The sequence below is a fragment of the Lithobates pipiens genome, unplaced genomic scaffold (genome assembly GCF_037356315.1).
Source record: "Lithobates pipiens isolate NorthernLeopardFrog02 unplaced genomic scaffold, aLitPip1_a1.2 Scaffold_19, whole genome shotgun sequence".
NCBI lineage: Eukaryota > Metazoa > Chordata > Amphibia > Anura > Ranidae > Lithobates > Lithobates pipiens.
Genome location: NW_027507764.1, coordinates 353,785,203 through 353,810,153, shown reverse-complemented (window position 1 = coordinate 353,810,153; position 24,951 = coordinate 353,785,203). Strand labels below are relative to the sequence as shown.

At 39.9% G+C, this 24,951-nt stretch overlaps 1 protein-coding gene across 2 annotated transcripts in view; it reads left to right on the top strand.

Annotated features, from left to right (window-relative positions):
* Positions 1 to 24,533, top strand: part of NEDD9 (neural precursor cell expressed, developmentally down-regulated 9) — a 186,914-nt gene extending 162,381 nt beyond the window's left edge. For both annotated transcript variants that reach the window (XM_077492193.1, XM_077492192.1), the window contains 5 exons: positions 13,661 to 13,759; positions 14,610 to 14,699; positions 15,950 to 17,089; positions 22,314 to 22,403; positions 22,489 to 24,533. In XM_077492193.1, the coding sequence (XP_077348319.1) occupies positions 13,661 to 13,759; positions 14,610 to 14,699; positions 15,950 to 17,089; positions 22,314 to 22,403; positions 22,489 to 22,998 (1,929 nt within the window). In that variant the 3' untranslated portion in view covers positions 22,999 to 24,533. The remainder of the gene's footprint in view (positions 1 to 13,660; positions 13,760 to 14,609; positions 14,700 to 15,949; positions 17,090 to 22,313; positions 22,404 to 22,488) is intronic.
* Positions 24,534 to 24,951: the final 418 nt, after the last annotated feature.

Sequence of the window (24,951 nt, the reverse complement as noted above, 5' to 3'; positions counted from 1 at the left end):
AAGAGCATGGCAGATTGGTGGGCAGTCATTCTGAATAAGCAACCAGTATTTTTTATCAGTGGCCAAGCATTGCATACTACTGTAACTTACAAGTAACCACAAACACTAATGCGTACAAGCCCCAAAGCATACACATTTCAGAAAATGTCAAGGTCAAAACTGTAAAATGCAACCAAACATTTAACAACATTTGGTACATAAATTCCAGCTATTCAATGGCAGTTACTTTGTGGTTGAATACACTGATACTTCAATATTGTAAGGGTCATTTACAGAGGTGACTTCATAAAAAGATATCGGTCACAATAATATAAGCACCACAGTGTTCTTATTATCAAAATATGATGGAATAGTCCAAAGTTCTCTGAGATAGCAGCAATGACTATGCTGTTTTCTGCTTTCTTCTCCAATCAGAGCCTTTGCAGGAGGCCAGTGCTCTGATGTAATTGTGTAACCAGTGAGAGAGTTTTGAAATGTATGTTCTATCTAAATTAGTCATACTGCTATTGCGTGCAGTTCTAAGCTAATGATCTGGCAAAAAAGACAGACTTTAAATGTTTTTTGCGCAGTGCTTTACATGTGTGCTATTTACTTAACCAGTAATACAAAAAGGAGTGACAACTGGGCTTATTAGAGACCCGCGTACCACCTATCCAACTAACCATTTTAGGCTGTAGCCACATATTTTGCATAATGCAGGCCAGCTGAGCGATTGGGGAAAAAATTCAGGCCTCGTATCAGAAAGCATTAAGAATCACAACATATAGGCTACTCATAGGCACAAGATGTCATGGATCAAAAAAAAAATTTGTTTTACATATCATGGAAAACAAATCTGGTACAACAAAAAGTGAGCACTCCAGTCCAGAAAGACAAAGCCTTGTATAGAAAAAGATGGACTTGAGGGTACTTATTCAAAGACACTGTATTTGGTTGCTGTAATGTGTTTTGGGGTGGCACATACAGGCAGCCATAGAAGTGAATGGCTATATGTGACCTTACTTGGGTATACATTGATGGTTTTTATACATCGGTGTGTTCATTTGCATATGACATGGTCCTTAAACCCGCTAATTCTGTGTTCAGGGAATACGTAATACACACATGTGCATGTTTATGCTGTTGCATATTAATTATGCAGGAATACAGCCACATACACATACTATTAATTTCTTTGGCTATGTGTCACCTGTGGCTCCCTGGGCAGGAAAAAATATGCCAGAATTTTACACTAGAACATATTTGGAGCCTAAAACTCTGTGCATGAAGCCCCAAATTAAGTTGAAGGGCCCCTGATCCTAAACAAATAATGAGAACTCCTCATGCGTACCTTTTTTGGAATAAAATCCCCTTTTGTACAAATGAAAACACGATTTAGTAATGCGGTGCATTAATATGAAATGACTAACAGAAGCCATCTATATTTATGTAAGCACTTGCTCTATTGGCCTCCCTGGGGCTGGTTTTATTCATAAGCATGTTGCTATGTGAGCAAATAGACTGAATCATTACTACAGCCAGAGACGTGTTGCTTTTTTTAGTATCCGAGTTTCAGAGAACAGAGTTAACACGATTCACATTTTTGGCCACACAAGAGTAATATTCAGCTTGAGAGCAAACACAGCTAGCTGGATGCAGAATTCAGGAGTAAACACCATATGTCTCTGACCATTTGGGTGTAAAGAAAAGTCTACCAAGTAGCCACAGCAATGTAAACACTTTTAGGGGCTCAGTATAATTATCTAAAACCCCATATGAAATATTTATACTGAGCTATATTAATGAATCTAAATATGAGCTTGCATGATACTTATTTATAGCCAGTGTTGCGGATTTCACGCCACGAAAGCCAGTTTTAACATTTTGTGAAGTAGTCTTTTGATCAATGCAAACAAAAAGTTAGAGTCGGTTCACACAAAAGTGATATTTTGGTCCCTACCATAATTTACAACCCTGTTTCTGTCCAAATGGGAGTTTTAGTTGTTCCTTAGTTGGGTTAAAAAAATGAATACATAAGTTCAGAGGAAGGTAAAAAATAAAAATAAGCTATGCAGCTGCAGTCTCTGATCAGTGTTTTATGACAAAGGAGAGTCCGGTCTCAGAATGCAATGGGGTTGGGGTATATTTACTTAAACGGGTGCAGCTGTGAATGGTGGCCAATCAGCTTCTAACTTCAGCTTGTTAAGCCCCCTGGCGATATTCCCGAGTGTGGCTCGGGGTGGATCTTCAGTATCAAAAGCGGTAACCCTGACCCAGAGCCGGGATCGCATCGCAGGATCCAGGAAGACATTACTTACCTTGTCCCCAGGATCCTGCGATGTCTCCCCACACTCTGTGCGAGCAATCCTCCGCTCGATCTATCACGGAGCTGAGCTACGTTCCCTGCGAGCATTGCGACGCACGGGGACGGAGAACGGCGCCAAATTCAAAAAAGTAAAGCACACAATACATACAGTACACTGTAATCTTAAAGATTACATTACTGTATCAATTTATTTCACATCCCTTTTGTCCCTGGTGGTTTCTCCAATGCCCTGGATGCAGTTTTATATTATAAAAACTGTTCTTTCTGCCTGGAAACAGGAGATTGTCCATAGCAATCAAAACTGTCCCTTTACATCAAAAGTGGTTTTAGGCCAGCTAGAAAACAGCGATAATAAATTAGAATCACTCGCAGAATTGAGCGATAGTGATTTGTGGGGAGATCCGTCATCAAACACCGAAAGTAACGACAGCGACAATTCTGCAACTAAGAAAATTTCAGTGTTTTTTTATTTGATTACATCATTGAATAATATTTATTATTATTATTTGTTATAATTATTTATAGTTATTTATTATATTATAATCTATGATTTCATTTTTTCAAACGTTATCATATCTGGGGTCCACCTGGCAGCTCTTGCAGCTCTTCCCCACATCTGATAACCCCCATGAGGGGGTTACCTTGCGGGCATGCTCCTGAGTTCAGCATTCAGCGTCATAGTGGCCGAATGCATAGGAAGCATCTCTCGTATTCCTCATAAAAATCCTACAGGTAAAGTGGGACCTTCATAATAGACACAACAGGTGTCTATCATTGATGTACTACTGCTAAAAAAAGGTCAGCGGTCATTTACATGAGTGATCATCAGAAAGTTTAGGACATGGCTTTTGGAACTATAAAGCCTTTTCTGATGACTGCTGTTGTATAATGAAAGGGTTAAAGGAATGGCATTCATTGAATAGATGGGTCCTGTATGTTCTGTTCTGTCCTAAGTGTTTGTATAGCAAGAGCACCTGCTGTTTGTGTAGGCCCTTCTGTTTCATTGGTGATTCACCTGGGGCAGCTGAAAAGCTTTATTGAAAACCTTCTGAAATGTTATTTAAGTCGTTGTCTTATTTTATGACGTGGGTTTTGTAGAATAAAAAAATGGGAGCCTGGTACGTATTATGTTACCTTTGAGCCAGGTGTCATTGCTATGTGTTAGAAAAGGGTTAGCCTGTATTCTTAATATTCTAAATTCATCTGGCTTCAAGTGATTGTAAACGATCACCTTGTAAGACAACCCATTCAGTTTAAAATGGCAATTTTTGTATAGATGTAAAAAAAACATAAATACTTTTTTTTTACCCTTTTAACCACTTTCAGACCGGACCAATTTGCTGGTCAAAGACCAGACCACTTTTTGCGATTCGGCACTGCGTCGCTTTAACTGACAATTGCGCGGTCGTGCGACGTGGCTCCCAAACAAAATTAACGTCCTTTTTTTCCCACAAATAGAGCTTTCTTTTGGTGGTATTTGATCACCCCTGCGGTTTTTATTTTTTGCGCTATAAACAAAAATAGAGCGATAATTTTGAAAAAAACGCATTATTTTTTACTTTTTGTAATAATAAATATCCCCCAAAAATATATAAAAAAACATTTTTTTCCCTCAGTTTAGGCCGATACGTATTCTTCTACATATTTTTGGTAAAAAAAATCGCAATAAGCGATTATTGATTGGTTTGCGCAAAAGTTATAGCGTTTACAAAATAGGGATAGTTTTATAGCATTTCTATTAATAATTTTTTATTATATTTTTTTTTACTAGTAATGGCGGCGATCTGCGATTTTTATTGTGACTGCGACATTGTGGGGGACCCATCGGACATTTTTGACACATTTTTGGGACCATTGTCATTTATACAGTAATCACTGCTATATAAATGCAGTGATTCCTGTGTAAATGACACTGGCAGTGAAAGGGTTAACCAGTGGGTGGCAGTGTAGGGGTTAAGTGTTTCTAGGGGTGTGTTACTAACTGTGGGGGGGTTGGGCTTTCATTTAGTGTACACTGATCTCTGCTCCAATCACATGGAGCAGAGATCAGCGTCACTAGTTGCTAGGCAGAATGGAAAAATGTTGTTTATACAGCATTTCCTCCATTCGGCCGCTCCGTGAGACGATCGCGGGATGCCCGCGGCGATCGAGTCCCCGGGCCTGCGACCGGACTCACGGGGGTCCCGACCAGCGCGGGAGCGCGCCGCCGGCGGCGCGCTCCCGATGGCACGGCGGCAACGAATATTGGACGTACATGTACGCCAATATGCCTGCCCGTGCCATTCTGTCGACGTACATCGTCGTGCGCTGGTCGGGAAGTGGTTAATAAGTGATCACATTCCCTCTGTTCTCAGCTGCATAAGAGCTGGGGGGGGGGGGGGGGGGAGGAGAAACAGCTTCCCAGTGAATGGCTGTGCAGCGGGAGTGTGTCAGGATAAGTCTGATCATTGGAGGAGATTGCACTGGTGAACTGACAGTGGTGTGTTCTCCTGCTTAGTGTGGTTAGTTTTTAATAGGAATGCAAGGGAAGTATCAGGAACTCGGGGATTCCACATAAAGGAAGCAATGCAAAGAGAACAGGATGCTTGCTCATAACAGGAATATGTTGGGGTAACAAATGCTTCACATATCTGATGTCAGCAGGGCAGTCTTGCAACTCCAGCAAAAGATAAACAGACACCCCTGAAAGTGTAGTTATGTATGTACTAAAAATCATTAAAGGTGGTTTATTTAAATACTGCCAGGGTAACATACCAAAAAGAACCACAGACTTGATGGCAAACATGGCTGTGTTGCATGTCAGAGGTGTATCTATCACAATAGTGGCAGAACAGAATTCCAGATATTTTGGCAGGAAAACCATTTGCACATATCTATTTCAGCAGTGTAGTTACCTGTTGGGCTACAGTTGACCATTATGGACTTAGTCCACCCCAAACTGATATAGTGCTTTGTCAGCTGTTTATATCTCTACATGACCGCAGCAAAAAATTTCCCCACAGACCTTTCATTTTAGGTCGGTCATACATGGAGCACATTTCTTTCCTGCAACCACAGGTTGCAGGAAAGAAATTTGCGTGATTCCCCCATCAACACAGACAGTGTTGATATGGGAATCCCTCCTGTCAGGCCATTGTCTTCTTGCTATCTACTATAGCAGCCGCTAGCGATAATGGCAGGTAAAACCCTGCATGCTGGTTGTACCCAAGCCAAGTACCAAATTCGAACTGTGTATGGCCTGCCTTAGTTACCATTACCCTTATTATGAAAATATCTGCTTTAAAGCGGTAGTAAACCACAGGTTTTTTTTTGTTTTGTTTTTTAAAACCCTGCAAGGCAATGCCATAATGTGCTATATAAATCCTGTATAATAATAGCATGCATCGCATACTAGCACAATATGTGAAACTTACCCTAAAATGAAGCCCTCTAGCGACACACTGTCACTGCTGAAGTGTGCACATCCATCTTCACCCTAGTCTTCCAGGTTCATGGACTCCAGCTGTGTGAGTGACCAGAGCTGCGACGACGTGCAGGCAGAAGCCACTGTCCACGACACAGGACTCTAAGGCCGCGTACACACGCGGGGACTGTTCGGCCAACTTTGTCCGTCAAACAGTTTCGGCAAACAGTCCGCTCAAAATTAGCATGGACGGACATGGCCACACACGACGTACGAACAGTTTGCTGAAACCGTGCGCGATGACGTGAACGGCACGTACGACGGGACGAAAAATACGACGTCCTATACACTGCATTATAACTTTCGGCGTGTAAATCCTTTCTGAGCATGCGCGGAACTTAGTTTGTCGAACAAGCCTACACACGAGGGAACTGTTCGCTGAAACAAGGTTTCAGCGGACAGTTTTTCGGAAATTCCGAAAAACCTTGTTCAGCGGACTGTTCGCTGAAACTGTCCGCTGAACGCCCACACACGGGCGGACTGTCCGCCGAAACACTGTTCAGCGGACAAAGTTGGCCGAACAGTCCCCGCGTGTGTACGCGGCCTGAAGGATTGGCACGGTATACCGTTCCTTCGGAGCGCATGCGTCGGTGACGTCACCGGCTGCATCAAAAGCAAATATCTCATAAATGGTGACTGTTTAGGAGATATTTGCTGTACTTATCGATAAGCCTTACTATGGACTTACCTATAGGTAAAAGTCATGCATGGGAGTTTACTCCCACTTTAAGCCCCTGTTCACATCAGCGCGATTTGATAGGTCAAATCACATGTCAAATCGGAGCCTATTGCCGGCAATAGGAGCGTCTCAAATTCCAACAGGAGTTCCTGCACAGTTCCTGCACTACTTTAGGTGACTTCGGAGGCAATTTCAATACACATCTGTGAATGAACCTGCACAGATGTCTTTCAAGTCGCCCCCCTGAAGTCGGACTGAAATACAGCTTTGAAATCGAGTTCAAATGAGCTTGCGCAATTTCAAAAACCGCGTTCAGTGTGAACGATTGCTAATTGTCTTTAGAGAAAACTAGTCACCTATCTGAATCTCCACACCTGAAGTGTTATACTAGGGCAGCTTTATCTATCAGGGATTGTTTTTTGATTATTTACTGTATTTATCGGCGTATAACACACGCCGGCGTATAACACGCACCCCAAGTTTAGGAGGGAATTTTAAGGAAAAAAACTTTTAGGAGGGAAGTTTAAGGAAAAAAAATTACATTTAAATGCCCATCAATGCAGCCTTGTCAGTGTCCTTTGCAGCCTTGATTTGCAGCCTTGCCAGTGTCGTTGCAGGCTTGCCATTTAAAAATGGCACCACCGAGATACAGAGCGAATGTCCTGTGTATCTTGACGGTGCTCAGTCGCACTCAGCCATTCTCGGCAGCTTTCAGACATTCTTGGCGGCTTGCGGCTTTCCGAAAGCCATCGAGAATGGCCGAAATCATCCGAAAGCCGCCAAGAGCGCGTGAGAGCCGCCGGGAGTGGCCAAAAGGCTCACAATCGGCGGGGGATCGGCGTATAACACGCACCCGCAATTTTCCCCTGATTTTAAAGTGGTTGTAAACCCTTTTTAAAAAATCCTGAAAAAAAATCCTGCAAGACAAAGACATAATGAGCTACCTGAGAACGAAGCCCCCGAAGCAGTCCTCCGTCTTCCTCTTCACCGCTGCCATGGATCCCGGACCGACTTCCGGGTCTCGCGGCTCCGGCGCTGTGATTCACCGGAGCCGCATGCGCCGTAGACAGCAGTGGCTGTCTTCGGGCAAATATCTCATACACCTTATAGGTGTAGGAGATATTTCTTGGACCTACAGGTAAGCCTTAATCTAGGCTTACCTGTAGGTCAAAGTTGGTTGTAAGGGTTTACAACCACTTTAAGGGGAAAAAGGTGCATGTTATAAGCCGATAAATGCGGTACTTGTATTCTCTCCTTGTCAGAGCAGAAATTTCAAGTAAGGCTTATCTGATGTCTGAAATACCTTAATCAGAAGAATACAACTTTATGGCCACTAAATGGAGATGACAATCAAAAGAAAATAAACATATTAGACACAATACAAAGGTTATTCATGATGCTTGTGGGAATCTTCAGACATTCACACAGCAATTTTTCTATACATAGACCTCTCAGTGCAATATTAGCTTTATTTCTTCTGCTTTATATACGCAATCATGTATAAGAAGAGTCACACAGTATGGTCCCTAATCATGTACTAAGACATTTCATATATACCATAATTTTGCAGCTAATTTTTGGACCTCATCAATTGGAACTTGCTTGAAAATGTGAATGTACAGTGTGTATATACTAATAATAATCTAGGATTGCCGTGTCAGGGCCGTAAATATCGGTGACCAGTACTGGTGACCTTACTAGCCACAACACCTGCCCCTGTCTATAAGGAGTGACAGCAGAGGTCAGATCACTTCCCTCTGATCTCAGGCTAGTTTACAGACTGTCACCTTGCCTTTCAGATATCTGGAGCATGTCCAGTAGCGGAAAGAAATGATTTGTTTCACTATTATTTTCTCACACAAGATCCCTCATTGTTTTCCCCACAGCTTCTCCCTGAGAAAATCAGTCTTAATGGGAAGACCAGGAACTAAAATGTGAGCGACAGGAAGTAGTGTAACCTCTGTGTACGCCGGTACAGAGGAAATTACACAGTACAGACGTATTTCTTCAGTGTGGGCAGATACTGTAATAGGCTGCTTTTATCTAGGCCCTTGTATTCTTTCAGAGTTTGTAACATTGTCCTTTTTGTTTCTCACATTTTCACTATGGGTGCATTGTTTAAGGCCTCCTTCAAAGCAAGGGCACCACGATATGGTACATTTACATTTAATTATTCTACACAGTTAGTAAACGTATTCAAATGTTGCCACATACAGAGAGGAATCAATTTACCACAAAAGATTGCAAGCATTTTTTTTAGTTTTAGCTGCTGCATTTTATTTATTTATTCTTTTAGAAAATAAAAAATCAATATCTGCGCTCAATGATTGAGTGATTTAAGTGATATAAAATTTCCAATTGATGACCTGCTGCTGAACATTATAACCCAGATATTGGGAACAAAATGGTAATATGAATGATAAAGTGCAGCGCTAAGTTTAAGCACAAAATGACCCTGTGCATGAAAAACGTATGTAAAAATAAGTACAACAAAATATTATAAGTGTGCAATATAACCTAAAACATGAATAGCATAAATTCAAAAAAAGTGCAACTGTGCAGTGCAATATAATAAATTGTGCTGTATATAACCAAATAGTTATGAGTGCAGTCCTATGCAACAGTGTATGGCAAAACTAAAGTCGCATACAAAACGCACAAAAGTGCAAAAAAGACAATCAAAATGAAATAACAAAAGTTCCTCTATTGCTGGAATACAATATAGTGACTTCAAGGAGCAACATATATCATAGATAGGGTGCTCAAATCTGTGTTTCCCATCACCTCATTGAGATAAAAGGCTTACCAGAAAGCCTGCGACCTCCCTTACTCAGGGGGGTCAAACAGCGCTTTTAGTAGAATCAAAGATTCACTGATGGAAGACTCTGGAGTTCCCCTCCAGAAGGATCCATATACATCCAATAGAGTCCCAGTGGTGTGGGGAGCAGGAGATGATAATATAAAAAAAAGAAAGGCTCCAATAGTATAGAAAGTTTTCCCAAAGCGTTTTATTAAAGGAAGGGAGTTGCAATACAAAAACTCCAAGGCAAATATAAAAAAATGCAGCAGTAATCCTTGCAAGGAAAAAGGACATACAATTAAAATCAGATTGCGCATGCGTAGAACGCGTGTGCATAGAGTCCTGACGATCGTTTAGTCAGATGTGACGTCGTCTTTTATGCACATTTTGTTATATTTTTCTTTCACCAAAAAGGATATAAATTCTACAGTAAACATGGGGAATTAGGAAGATGTTTGGTCCAACTGAGCATATCAGCACCTCATCCTGATTAAACGTAGTAAACAACAAAAAGAAAAGTAAATAGAATTCTTAATAGTACCGAAAACCCCCTCAAAGTCATAGCTTTAAAATCACGAATTGTATTACAGTAAATAGTTAAAAAATCTTGGGGGGAGATGATCCCCTTAAAGCGGAGGCCCACCATGAAATAAAAAATTACATTAATATTCTCAAAAAAATATATAAAAAAAATGTGAAAAAAATAAAAAATTTTACTTACCAGAAACCCCTGTTGCTAGGCAGTCTTCCTAATCTGCCTCTTCCTATTCCGCAGCGCTGTTTCTTCACTTCCTCCTCTTCGGCGAGCTACCCCATTGTCTTCTGGGACATGTGTGTGTCCCAGAAATCAACAGGGCCATTCACAAAGCGTCGTTCGACTCGCGCATTCACAGTAGGAAACGGGCAGTGAAGCCATAAGGCTCCACTGCCTGTTTCCCTTGGTTAAGATGGCGGAGCCGGCACCCGATCCAATGGACGAATCAGCCTGGGAGGGGGCGACATTGCGGACTCCCTGGACAGGTAAGTGTCCTTATTAAAAGTCAGCAGCTACAGTGTTTGTAGCTGCTGACTTTAAAAAAGAAAAATGGCATCTGGAACACCACTTTAAAAGTGCATAGAATGATAGCAGCTCAGCTTTCCTGACATACCCCTATATACCAATCATATTCATACAGATATCAATACACCAAATATAATATATAGATCAATGGGGAGGGTGAAAATAAACCCAACACGTTTTGCAGTTGTAGCTTCTTCAGGAGTTCAGGAATTATTGTTGAGCGAAGTGACTCTACACATAAAACAAGTGTAAGGGAAGCACAGCATACCCAGTGTATGCAAGGAGCCACATGGGAAATTCTGCATTATTATATATCATGGAGGTGTGAAGTATAGTCCTATGCTTTAGGACTTCATCAGACAGGCACTGGCATCCTTCCTGTGCGTTGAGACACTTTTTTCCACATTTGCTTACACTGTAGAGCTTTAAGCAGGCAGCTCATAGAAGCGAATGTTGATATGGACACAGTTGCATGTCAAAGTTTGACATCCATGCAGGAGCAAGTAGATGGATACAGACACACGCGGGTTGTCTGCATTTAAATCTGTGCACCCGTTCCTGCGTGCATGTCAGATTTTGACATATGGCTGTGTCCATGCAGCCACTGCGTCTGCATCCAATTCTAAAAGACTGCCTGCAGGTTGCTCCAAGGTGGATGTAGATGCAGAACAAAAAGCGTCTCAGCATGCAGGATGAGCCCTTTAAGAAACTTTTAGGCACAAATGCCTAGTATATATTGTGAATATTTTGCTGATAAAAAAATCAGTAGATGGCTGTTTAAACTATATCTAAACCCTAAAAAAAAAAATCGAATGTATTGCTGCTTATCAGTCCTTAGACGAGGTGGCTGCATTTGTTTTCTTTTTTTTTTTACTTTTTTTCCTTTATTTGTAAAAATAAATAATGCGAGTGCCAAAAGTGCGCAAAAAGTCCAGATTTATTCATCTTGATAAAAAGATCACAAAGTAAAACTAATGTGGTTTGGGGGATCTAAGCTCCCTCTTTGAGGGTATAAATGCTGGTGGTAAAAGGAGAAAGTACTTTAAATGAATGTAAGAATTCAAGTATGACGATGAGATTATTGGAAGAATGATCATCTGTTCCTTTTGGGTTTTTTGGCATGCTAGTCTCCATATCGAATACGAATGGGTTACTAAAGTACAAAAATTTTCGTATGACAGAAAAGAAATTCGGAAGTGATGTACTGTATTTGTATTGTATTTTCAGTTAAACATTGTTTTGTTATTGTACGAGCAAATTTTTCGTGTTTTGTCCTTTCAGGAAAATTTTGGGCGAAAGCTGTGTACTAACGATCAGATTATCGTACGAGCGGTATTTTTTGTACGATATTCTGATCGTGCGTATGGGGCTTAACAGTCTGTCCTTGGGGGATTTTGCTCACTCTTCCACTGTATCTATGGCTGGACCAGACTGTATCCCAACTAGGCTGGACTTCAAACACTCAATTTGTAAACATTGCATTCCAAACCAATAATGATGCATGGTCAACTAATGAAGACAATGCTACATTGGAAAATAGCTCATGGATCTCATCTTATGGATGCAAAAGTACAAAAACAGATATCATTCCATGAAGTTTTGGGGGGACACACCCAGCATTTTTTTTTTTTAATTATGCTATGTGAATAGCAAATAGTAGGTGAGATCCCAGTTTGGCTGCAATGTGGAAATAAGCCTTAACATGATACAATACTACTTCGGTGCAATGTCCTTTTTTTTTTTTTTTTTTACATAAATGTCATCCAACCTATATATAACTATGTAAGTATTCCATCCTGAATTGGAAGGACTCTACTGTATGCTCTTGTCACGTAGCCTAAGACATAAGAATTTCTCGCAGAGATGTGATTACAGGCCTGCTTATTCAGTGTTTGGGTTAGGGCCTTACCATTATCTGTAGGCTCTCCAGCTGTTTCTTTTGTTGCACAAGCAAGCGATTATAAGCTTGGAATGTGCTGTTTGTTCCACAAAATGACTGCAGGAATTTAGTGGAAACCTAAATAAGTGAAATGGCAAGGAGTTCATTAGCATAGAAGCCAGGAAGTACATTCCGAAGGAGGCAGCACATATAGCCAAAGAATTATTTCCTTTTACTGGAATGTCCCTGTTTTTTTTCACTGGATAAGACGTTTATCATAAAAATATTCTCCATTCTTGAAATAGTATTGTCATCCCACAACTATAAATAAAGGCACAAGGTTATAATGCTTGCCATTTTTTATTCCATTTTCTATGATGTACAGAAAAATAAAAAAATATGTGTATATATATATATATATATATATATATATATATATATATATATATATATATATATATATATATATATCTATAAATAATAATAATAATTATTATTATTATTATTATTATAATACACAATTTATATAGCGCCAACAGTTTATGCAGCGCTTTACAATGTATAGGGGGGACAACACAATTACAGTACAATACAAAAGGTACAGGAGGTCCCTGTTCGTAGAGCTTACATTCTAACGGGAGGGGGTGGTGGTACAAAAGGTAATAGCTGCAGAGAATGATTTGATGGGATTGATATATATATATATATAAGCACTGCTTTCACATGATATTGCAGAAATGTATGTAGATAATTATAATCAGAGAATATACGGTAATTGTCTCTTTTTTATTTGTTTGCTACTGGGATTCATTTTTGATGTGTCTGTGTTTCCCAAAGCAACCATTTACCACCACTGAAAAAAAAGACCATTGACATTTGTCTAGTAGTTAGTAGAGGATTGCAGGCAGGACTACTTTTATACGTTTTGATAAATGAGGACTGTCTCCTGTTGTGTGTGTGTGTGTGTGTGTGTGTGTGTGTGTGTGTGTGTGTGTGTGTGTGTATGTGTGTGTATACAGATACTCCTCGTTTAACGACTCCTCAGACTTACGACCAGCTCTCCCCACTCTAACATTGCATATATACATCATTGTATTGCACAGTACAGTACAGGATTTTCGTTTTTGTTCTGTACTTATGCTAATTAGAACAACGTTATTGAGCTAGAGTTTTGCGTTAAGACCTTTTTATCACAATACAGTACAGTACATTAAGAGAAAAAGGTAGAGACTTTGTATGAAGCATGTGGCAGCAAAAACAGTACAGTGGTTAAGAATGCTTAAAATATTGATTACTTGTGATTCCTCGTTTAACGACCTGGTCGTTAGAACGGAACCTGGTCGTTAAGTGAGGCGTACCTGTATATACATTTTATACTGCTTACTTACTGCATTTATTACATACTATTTTAATACTATGTAGAAGTTGTCATTTAATGCTCATGTAATATTTCTGGTTTTTTTTCCCATTATAGGCAGTAAACCCAATGAGGCATTGTCAAGGATATAACCATGAATCAGCTTCAATATGGCACGCCAGTGTCTATGATATCCCACCGGCTCGCCCTCAAGGGGTAGGTACATAAGGACATACTGAAAATTCTAAATATTTCATATCAACATTTTTTTAATTATAACATTTATTTTTTTGTATTTGCAGAGGTTACAGTTTTGTGTTTATTACATCAGTTATTGAATTAGTTGTACTGGTATTCATTAGAAATGCTGGAAACCAAGCAGTTATTATTTATTTATCAGCATTATTTTTGCCCCGGCATAGCGGACATGTACAAATGAAAATTTGCTATGGTTGTATTTACTGCTTTACGCATTAAAGTTGGCCCTACATGGGCTAAACTGGACATTTTATCTTTACATTGAAGACTTGTCCTAACTTAAAATTACAAAAGGCACCCCATGAATATGACATAATTATCAGGTGACAATCATCATGTCTATGGGCAGCATCAAATACCAGTATTGAGCCACTGACTGACTAGCAGTTGGGTTGAAATATTTCTGTAGGACCCTATTGTTTAGGGCTGCACTCTGGATATCTGCCTGCCCTTCTTTTCTCCATAGCTCACAACCTGGCAATGTGAGGTCGTAAATTAATTTAAAAATTGTTTCATGAGAAATATATTTTGCTAGACAGATCACGCTCACGTGCCCAAGCACCACTTGTGGCCAAAGTAGTTTATTAATCTTGAAAATTGAGGCTTCGGCATTTTCTGAGTGACTTGATTGCTAAAGTACAACAATTCTTTGGCTATCCTATCCAAAAAAGCACAGCTGCTACACACATGTCTGTATCCAGATATTTGTGTAATTTTGATCTGTATGCAGATGTGTATCTTTGATTTACAAATTTTGTAACTCTAAAAGCTAAAAAACTCAAATAAGTTTATCCCACTTCTGTTCCAGGTATATGATGTTCCACCACCTTCTAAAAATAGCACGTGCTTAAGTCCAGCCAGAGAGCAAGGAATTTACGATGTTCCTCCTCCACAAGCGGTAAGGATTTCATTTCTCTCTTCATTATTTGTTATTTCAATCTTGGTTACCTATGTATGGAGCTGTATTTATTATGCATGGCAAAAATTAGGTAATTTTATCCAAAAATATAGTGATATTTGATAATACTGACATGTGACCTATCGATGTATGTGAAGTATGTGTTTATTTACTGGTCCAATTTAAAGTTATGTTATCTAGTACTCCTGGATAGATTAATGATGAGTAATCCAGCTTTCTTGCTGGGCTGGTTCTTTCCTGAAAGGAAGGATCAGCAAGTTTGAATTCCAAACTTCCTCTTTGGTAGAGATCACATTGCCAATAACTAGGCTTTTTCTTATAAAAACACCACTGGAGGAACCCTGGAGCAACAGTTTCTCGTAGAAAAGTAAGTATCTTAGACCATCTGTTAGTCCCTTATTTATCCACCCCAGAAAGACTGTTACATTTCAAAATAGGATCAATTTAAGCAATTCCACTAAGACCAGGCAGCAGTGTTTAATTTTGGCAGCAAATTTCCATTTAGTTTTAGTCTTAAGGCTGGTACACCCGGTACGATTGTTGGCCAACCGAGCGTCTGATTTTTGTCAAAAGAGCGTGTGCCAGGATCTTTTCTTGCATACTAATGGTATACAATTGTCGTGCCACAAACACGAACGTAGTTATGTACTCCAAGGAATTTCAGCTCTTGAGCGCCACCCTTTGGGCCCCTTCTGCTAATTTCGTGTTTGGTGAGCATTGATTTCAAGCATGTATGTTTGTAATTTCGACTTTTGTGTGACGGATTTGTGTACTGACCATTCGAAAATCTGACGTCAAACCATTGTGCGCCGAAAATTTACTAGCCATCCAACATTTGTTGAGGGAAACAGTTGTCAAAAGGAGTGTACTAATGGTAAGATTTTAGAACAACAGTCTGTCAACAGACAATCCCCTGCCAACAATTGTACCGTGTGTAAGAGGCTTAAGTCTTTTGACTAAAGTGGCATTTTAGTATTATTATTTAGTATTATTTTGTATTTTTTTTTTAAACAGACAAACAAATAAATACATTGTGTAGTTTGAAGTTTATTATCTTGGCATAAGATATGTCATATACATCAAAATGGCAACAGAAACAGTCCGCCACAGTGACAGTTTAGAATTAGTAACTTTTTAAATATTAGACTTGCTATAAACCTGAATTTGTTTTTGAATAAAGACAGTTGGTTTTCTAAATAAGTAATTCTGTTACATTTGCTGTTTTACAGATCTATAACACCTTGCCCCCATCTAAGGATAAAATGTATGATTTCCCTTCTTCAATGAAGCAAAAGCCTGAAGCAACATATGACACCTTGCCTCCAAGTTCAAAAACCTTTCAAGAACAATGCATGAAAATGAACGGTCATTTACATTCTGAGACACCTCCAAGGAAATCCAGTTTATACGATTTTCCTCGTAATCAGCAAAATCCGTGCACATCTGAAGATTATGATTTCCCTCGAGGAGTCCATTTCTCTGGAGAGACTGGAAGTTTTCCTGATGACCAGGAAGGGATCTATGACTTCCCACCACAGGTTCAGCAGGACTGTAAAGGGATTCAGGATGCAACTGACGGTGTAAATAGACTTTCATTCTCTAGCACTGGAAGCACTAGGAGCAACATGTCTACGTCTTCCACAACTTCCAAGGAATCTTCTGTGACATCCTCGCCTTCTCAGGACAAAAAACTCTTGATGGATCCTGACTCTGCTATTGAACTGTTGTTGAAACTTCAACAAACGGTGGAGTCTTCTGTCTCTAAACTTTTGACATTTGTCAATGTTGAGTGGCGATCTTACAATTACATGGAAAGGCATATTAATGAAATACATTCTGCAGTAGACAAAGTAAAGCAGTCCCTGTTTGAGTTTCTCCACTTTTCAAAAGGGGCTACAATAAATGCATCTTGTGTGTCGGAGCCTGGGCTTTATAATAAAATGAAAAGAGAGTTACAGAGACTAGATGACTCTCATCAAATCTTACAACAAACCAGTCAAGAACTCAATAATTGCAAATGGTCGCTCAATGTTCTTTCTTTCAATACAACCGCCAACAAATGCGACAGCCTTGAAAGGTTTATCATGGTTGCTAGGACGATTGTGGATGATGCAAAGCAGCTAACAACAACAGTTAGTAATAATGCTGTGCATTTATTTAAGCATGTTCCTGCTAATGCGCAAAAAAGAAGACCTTCGGACGTAATCAGCAGTGTTTCTGAAATTATGTACAGTGACTCAAAACCTCATATACAAGATGACAACAAAAAGTCCTTTTCACATATGGGGAAAGAACATAACCCTAATTTCATAAGTCGGGATGCAACAATGAGAAGCTGGATGGATGACTATGATTATGTCCACTTACAGGTAATATTTGCATATTTTAGATTTTAAGCGTTATATTCTATTTTAGTTTCGCACGAGCAGCACATTTTTGGAGAATCAGCAAGTCACTTTAAATGATAGCACTGCTAGAAGTGTTCACATAATAACCCATCAATGTGCTATCCAATGACTGGTTATGTAAAAGTCTCAGAAGACATACACAGTCACAGCATTTCTGTTGACTGAGGGAATGCAGAGCGTTCTCTCACACTTCCTAAAAAGATTTTCTGAAGACCTCATTCAGACCATCTGGACACCTGTTGCGCACCAGTGGCATAAATAGTTTACGTGCCCCTATTTAAGAGAAAACTCATTAAATTCATTCTGCTGTAAAACCACTGCTTGAAATGTAGTCAGTGTTTTTCTGAACCCTATACTTCCCTGCTGTTAATAATAGTTTGTACAAGTACTTTTAACATATAAAGTGCAAGACTCCAAGTGCATTTTTGGCATCACAAATGAGAAACAGTTAGAACTGGTTAACTGTAGGCCACTAGGTTATCAATTTGCTGTTGCAGGCCCAGTCTCCTTTCTGCTAACTGACAGGGTCCAAAGTATATAATGTTGGCCATAATGCAAATGTTATTTTGTAGATTAAAGGGGTTTGTAAAGGTTGTTTTTTTTTTTTTTCTAAATAGGTTCCTTTAAGCTAGCGCATTGTTGGTTCACTTACCTTTTCCTTCGATTTCCCTTCTAAATGTTTTTTTTTCTTTGTCTGAATTTCTCACTTCCTGTTCCTCCTCAGTAAGCTGTTCAGTAAGCTGTTCTGGCTGACTAAACACCGCTCGGATGATGGTGTGAAGTTTACTGAGGAGAAACAGGAAGTGAGAAATTCAGAAAAAAAACATTTAGAAGGAAAATCGAAGGAATAGGTAGTTGAACCAACAATGCACTAGCTTAAAGGAACCTATTTTGAAAATAAAAAAACAAAGCTTTACAACCCCTTTAACTATCTTACAACTCCTTTTTCATAGCTGATATAACCTAGTAACATCCCATTGGCTTTAAAGTTCTGTACCCCTATTGTATCCACTTAGGTCACCCACAATGTTCCAACCTATCCTACCTGCTCTGCAGCAGAGATTATTTGTTGTGATCCAGATATTCCAAAATAAATAACAATTGTATCGATTAGATGACCTGTCCTACATCCTCCTGTATGACTAATGCCGCGTACACACGAGCAGATTGTATGGCGTACTTAGTCCGTCATACAATCCGACGGACAGCCCGTCGTACTTTCCACTGAACAGACTTGACCACACACGGATACACAAACAGTCCGTCGAAGCTTGCGCGATGACGTGTACAGCACGTACGACGGGACTAGAAATAGGAAGTCCAAGACACAGCAAAGCACCCTTCTGCCGTGTAAATCCTTTCTGGGCATGCGCCATTCTTAGTCCGTCGAACTAGCATACTGACGACCGTATTGTCCGCTGAAACCAAAGTACGACGGACAGAATTTCGAAAAAACCAAAATACTTAGTACTCCGGACTGCACGCTGAAAAAGTCAGCTGAAGCCCACACACGAGCGGATTGTCCGCTGAAATGTGTTTCGACGGACTAAGTACGCCATACAATCCGCCCGTGTGTACGCGGCATTACATAGCAGCAGAAGTTCAGTTGTGTGGTTGGACAATATATTCAAAACTATTACACTGCAATGGAGTCAATGGTATATATAGTATACAACAGATCTTATTATTTGTGTTTCTGGATTTACAATCCAACAAATGTGTAGTTCTCTTCAAGAAGAATCATCCTGAAGCCATTAAAAAACATAATATCTATTAAAGCTGATTTCCAGCTTGCTTTTTTACCTAAAATGAAAACAGCTGTTATATTTTCCTCCTCTCCTGAGTGTACCCTCATAGCAAGTTGCTTACTATGGGAGCACATGCACAGGCTTGCTCCTGAGCCAGGCTGTGTGTGTCCATAGACATGCGCAGCACGGCTCAGCCATGCCCCCAGGTATCTTCTTACTGTGTTTGATTGAGAGCAGCAGGAGCCAATGGTTCCCACTGCTATCAATTTGTCTTCTGAGAGCAGGATGAGAGACCAGATCTGCTGCAGATGGGCACAGTGCTAGATCGATGTAGGACTCAAGTAAGTATTTATGGAGAGGGGACAAACATATAATGGAGGTTTTTTGTTTTCTTTTTTAACCTTAATGCAAGTAATGCATTAACCTAAAAACCTTTAGAACCACTTTAAATAGTTTGTTTAGACCAAGATAGTCCAAATGAAATTTAACCTTCACTGCTAGATGTGCCTGCTATGTGCGCGGTTATGGACTTTATGTAGCCTCAGCTACATTCAATATATATAGCTGTGTTGTGGCAGCAGGACTAGAACTTCCCGTCCTGCTCCCAGAACCAAATTGTGTCAGGGTGAACCTGGATGAATGCTGCTTAGCCATTTGCAGCAAGCTTTGTATTCTAAGAATGAATGGCTGAGTCAGAGATCATGATGTCATCTACCCACCTTCATTCATAGAATATAAAGCTCCCTGTGAATATCTGTGCAGTGTTCAGCCTGACTTGATTTTGTTCCAGGACCAGGATGGGAAGTTCCTATCCTGCTACTGGAACACAAAACTGTACACTGTATGTAGCTGAGGCTACATACATAGAACGCACACAGTGGGCACGTCCAGTACTGAAGAAATTAGTTCATTTGGACCAGCTTCCAATCGTGTTGCCAAAAACTTGTTTTTCATGATGCTGTTTTTCCAGTTTCAGAAATGCTAAAATTAGAGTTATGTCTGCATGCATAATAAAACATCGGACTTCTCATATGCTTGTATTTGTACAAGAGTTTACTACAAAAGAAAAGATAATAGATTAGCTATTTTATTTGTTGTTATAGCTTAATCTAAATTCTATATCTGATACTTAATATCAAACATATTAAAGTGTAATCATGTAAAAGTAATCCAGGATAGAACCTGCATGATGTGCGTACTGCGGTTCCTGTCCACAAGTTAATTAAGCTATAGGCCTCCTTGCTGAAGGCCCCTTTTGAGCACAGTCCCTGGAATTCATAAAGACTGGCACAGGTAAATCTTACAAAAGTGTCCCTCATGCATTTTAAAAGTGGTGAAGAATGGGCCAATTTCATATACCTGTCTGGAATTTGAATGTGGCACATGCTGCACCACTTTTAGAAGGAGCAAGAAACACTTTCCTAAAATCTGTCTGAACCAGTTTCTCTCTCTCTACGCCAAGAGTGGGCGGTCCATTAGGGGTGCCACCCCCTTCAGGGCACCGGGCTCATATGTTTGTATGAGTTTTTCTTTTTTTGCAAATCACATTGGCTTGAAAAGGGTTGGACTGGGGGCGCAAAGCACTGCCCCCTGAGCCCACCCACTTGTGACAATAGTGAATTAATATTCGCTATTCTCTTCCCATTTCTCCTCCTGGCCAATCAGGACAGGAGGCAGATCGGGTTGGCCGGGAGGAGAAGCCGAAGAAGCCATGGAGGGGTGAGTGCAAGTGTGAGTGCGGGGGAGGGGGGGCGGTCTGTCGCCGTGGAGAGGCTAAGTTCTTGTGGACCTGGGGGAGTTTGTTTGTTGCAACCCCGCCCCCCCCCCCCCGAAAAGTTTAGCACCAGCCACGCCACTGCTCTATGCCAAAGGAGAGTTGGTCTTAATTAACTCCACTTTTACACTTGCATGCATTAGAAATACCTGATTTTGGTGCATAGGTCTCTTTTAATACCAAAAGTGTTGCAAATGCTTCATGAATTTGGTGCAATACATTAACAAGAGGGATTAACACCAGAAAAGGGGCGCAGCAGCTTTATCGAATTCCTCCAAATGTGTGTTTTGCATGCTTACTTTCAATATTTTCTATGAAAATTCACAGATATTTTAATTTAATAGGGGTAAGCTTGTTGCCTCTCAGATTTTGACACCCTATTCTTCAGCCTTTCAATAAATTGAGGCCTTGGAATAATCAGACTACCAGTGCAAGAGCAGCAGCAGAGTCCTAAATCACATTTGTGGATTTCCTTCATAGCTTCACTAATAGTTAAAGAAGAACTGCAGTCTGCTCACATAATTTATAATAAAAGCATCTTTGCCATTCTGAAGCCTCCAACCACTTTTCATATTTTATATATACTGTGATTCTGTACTTGCCAAATTCGCTGCAGAAATCTCCTTCCACTAAGTCTAGCTGCAGCCATTTTAGCTATGGGCAGCTGAAGCTGCTGCCTGTTCACTTCCTGGATTTACACAGACACACAGAGGTACACCTCCAGCTCTGCAGCCTTCATTGGCCCTCCTTATGACTCATCCCCCCTCCTTTCCTGGCAAACTCTCACAAGAGTGAGAGAGAGCTGTACAGGATGTCATAGACCTAGGCTTTTTACCAGACAAGAAACAGGAAGTGGGCTGTATAAGGTATTTACTGGCAGAAAAAAAAAAGTTTTACTATCCAAAGTTAAAACTACAAGGGCAGAAGATTTAATAGATAGAAAGACGAAAAACTTACTGAAGGTGCACAGCCAGCAAAGACATTGCAGCAAGAGGCACCGATTGGTGGTTTCTTTGGCATTCTGCATGGCTCTGAGATAAAATGCATATCAAAAACATTGTCTTACTATTTTCTTATAATTTACAATGTTCAAAGTACTCATAGATCAGCCTTTCTCAACCTTTTCAAAACAGAGGAACCCTTAAAATAACTTTCCGGTCTCAGGGAACCCCTGATAAAAATGACTATATCTACAGCTCATGATACATTAGAGTGATGGCCAGTGGAAAAAAAGCTGATTACACTTGTAGACATTTGGAAGAATGACCTCCTTACAGACAGCTGAAAATATCAATGGTGTAAGTGGGAATGTATCTGAGAGGCAGAATTGGTCATTGCACAAGGAGCCCCTAGCAATCTCTGGAGGAACCCTAGGCTTCTGGATTAAAGTGGAACTGTGGCTTCCCATTAAAAATAAATATTTGCTGCTGCACTTGGCTGGAGGGCCGTAGTTTGAGGATCCCTGGCTTACACAGTCATACAGGAACCTTAGTTGTAATTTAGGCACCACCTTTAACTACGTTTTACATCATGACTTTACCCTAACAAAATGTTTGTCAGATTCTATATATAGAAATGACCTCACTGTGATTTATGTTCTGACCTGCTGTTTCCACTACATAATCACTAAAATGTTTTAACCAAGACGTGCTTTATTTTTCAGGGAAAAGAAGAATTTGAACGTCACCAGAGAGAGCTTTTAGAGAAGGAAAATATTATCAAGAACGGAAAACCACAACTGGAACAACATCAGGTAAGCAGTTTCCCCTTTCTTTTCATTTACCGTTATTTTTAGAGATGACAGAGGAGATCATGTTTTTTCATTATCTCTGTTGCAGCTGAGTCAGTTCCAGCAGCTGGAGCAAGAGATTACCAGACCAATGGAAAATGATATCTCAAAGTGGAAGTCACCTCATAGCGTCCCTGTTGAAAGCAGTGCCCTGACACCTCAAGATAAGCAGCTGCTGTCCTTTTACTCTGACCAATGTGAGAAACTTTTCATCTCCCTCCTCAACTCCATTGATGCCTTCTTCAACTGCATGAGCACCTCACAGCCTCCCAGGATTTTTGTTGCTCACAGCAAGTTTGTCATCCTGAGCGCCCACAAACTGGTATTTATTGGCGACACTCTGGCAAGGCAAGTGTCCACAAAGGAAATCTGCAACAGACTGATGAATTCCAGCAACCAGTTGTGTGAACTGCTTAAAAGTATTGTGATGGCTACTAAGATGGCCGCTTTGAACTATCCAAGTTCTGCTTCATTGCAGGAAATGGTGGACCGCGTGACAGAACTTTCCAACCAGGCACAGCTTTTTAAACTTTCTTTAGCTCAGATGTCATCCTTATGAGACTCTTTGTACCTATTATAGCTGTATATATTTTTAGTGTCTATGACTAGAGATTCAGAGTTTTTTTTTTTCTGTAAATATTAACGTTATATTTTTGTAGATTTTTGTATTGTGTAAAAAGAGAACAAATGTGGTATGTTGGCTTAGCCATAACATTTAGAACAAATATAATGCTCATTGATATACAATGATATATTACATGCTAATATTCCCCCAACACAAGCACCTTACGTGATGTAAACAAGACATTGAAAAAACCTGTACATCCGTATACTTTACTTCTGTGAATGTACTGAAATAGCAAACTACTTTATAAGGCACCAACACCATTTGTCCATCTAGATGTTAGTTGACTATGTGGCCTTTGCAAGAAAAAAATACTGACTTTCCTATAGTTACTATTTTTCTGTTTGTATGTATGAATAATTTCACACCAAGGTCCATTTTTTCCAGCTAAGCCAAAGGTGGTGATCAGATGGCCTTTTTGCTGAAATATGAAGCTGTAGATAAGATAGTGTGCAGTATCTTTTAGCAAAGATCTCACCTCTTATCAAGATAAAAGGGAAGAAAGATGAATTCTAACTGGCTGGTATTGGTTACGGAACTTTCCACATTGCTATTAACTTTATTAAAGCCCAACTTTACTCAAACCTTCTTTTGGAGCATATGTGAAAGGGATAAAATATGGGGTTTTTTTTGCCTTTGGAGTTCCAGTTGGGCAAATTTCTCCTCACTTCTTGTCACCCTGTCATCAGGACAGGAAGTCAAATAAAATCTCTTCAACAGAGAAAAACAATGAAAACACCTTTCAGTAGAGTGGAGTAGACTTAGAACTTGTGTCATGTCCTTATTCTGTTCAGTGTCCTCTTTTAAGAGTTTGACTCTGATTCCCTGTCCCAGTGCCATCGTATCAGGACAGTAGACAGAGATCTCACGGCACACCATTAAGGAAGAATATCAACAAGATGTTTATTTACCACCATAGAGAAAGTGATGTTTCTGGGCAACTAAGGACCCCTTCCTGAGTCAAATAATGCCTCTGGTCATGGTCTGACTGGGGAAGGGGTCATCATTGGCCCCTTCCCCAGTTAATGGTTGAATAAAAAGTTAATGGTGAATAAATTCGTCTTAAATGATGTGTCGGTGAGATTTCTGTATTTGAACTTTGTTTTGGGACACCTCCATAAGCCTCCTTACTGCAAAACCCATGATGTCTTAGATCTGCGGCTGTAAGGAAAGCGCTGCAATTCAAAAACCTACAAAATATTGTTGACACAGACCTCAAAAAACCACAACAGAGTAAACTTCTACCCTTCCCCACTCTATGCAAAACTAAAAAAATATATATATAGACTGGGGTTTAGCTTTAAAGGTCACAATGCCTGACTCCTTTTGAAAGTGAAGACAGTGTCATAACTTATATTAATGTTTATTAGATCACGTTTGTACCACAGTTATGTCTGTGAGGTAAATATTTAAACGTTTTTATGTAAAAAAAATAAAATGCAAAAGATAATTTTGCCGAAAGAAACTCATCACGGTTTACTGGTTGTATTACTTTACTGTTAAAACTACTTTCCTATTTCCTGTAAAACTTTGAGAGGCTGAAAGCTGCTGTAGCTGGATGGTGCAGCAAGTGCTACTAACATTTAGGGCAGTATGTGTCCAGGGACGAATGATCAGAATTCAAGCAGCCTTCGTTCTGGATATTGGTTACTGGGCACATACTGGCCTAAACATTTGCTGCATTTGAAAAGCATATGTAATTGTACTTCCTAAAAATTACTGATGCCCCTTTAGAACTCACAATCTGGCCATTTAGCGTGGTACGCTGTGCACGCCACTATTGCTGACTGTATTATTTTTATTTTTATGTACATGTGAAGGAGACAGCTCTCCCATGTTGCAGGCTGATGGGCAGCTCAACTTATGAACTTGCACATAGGCCACTGC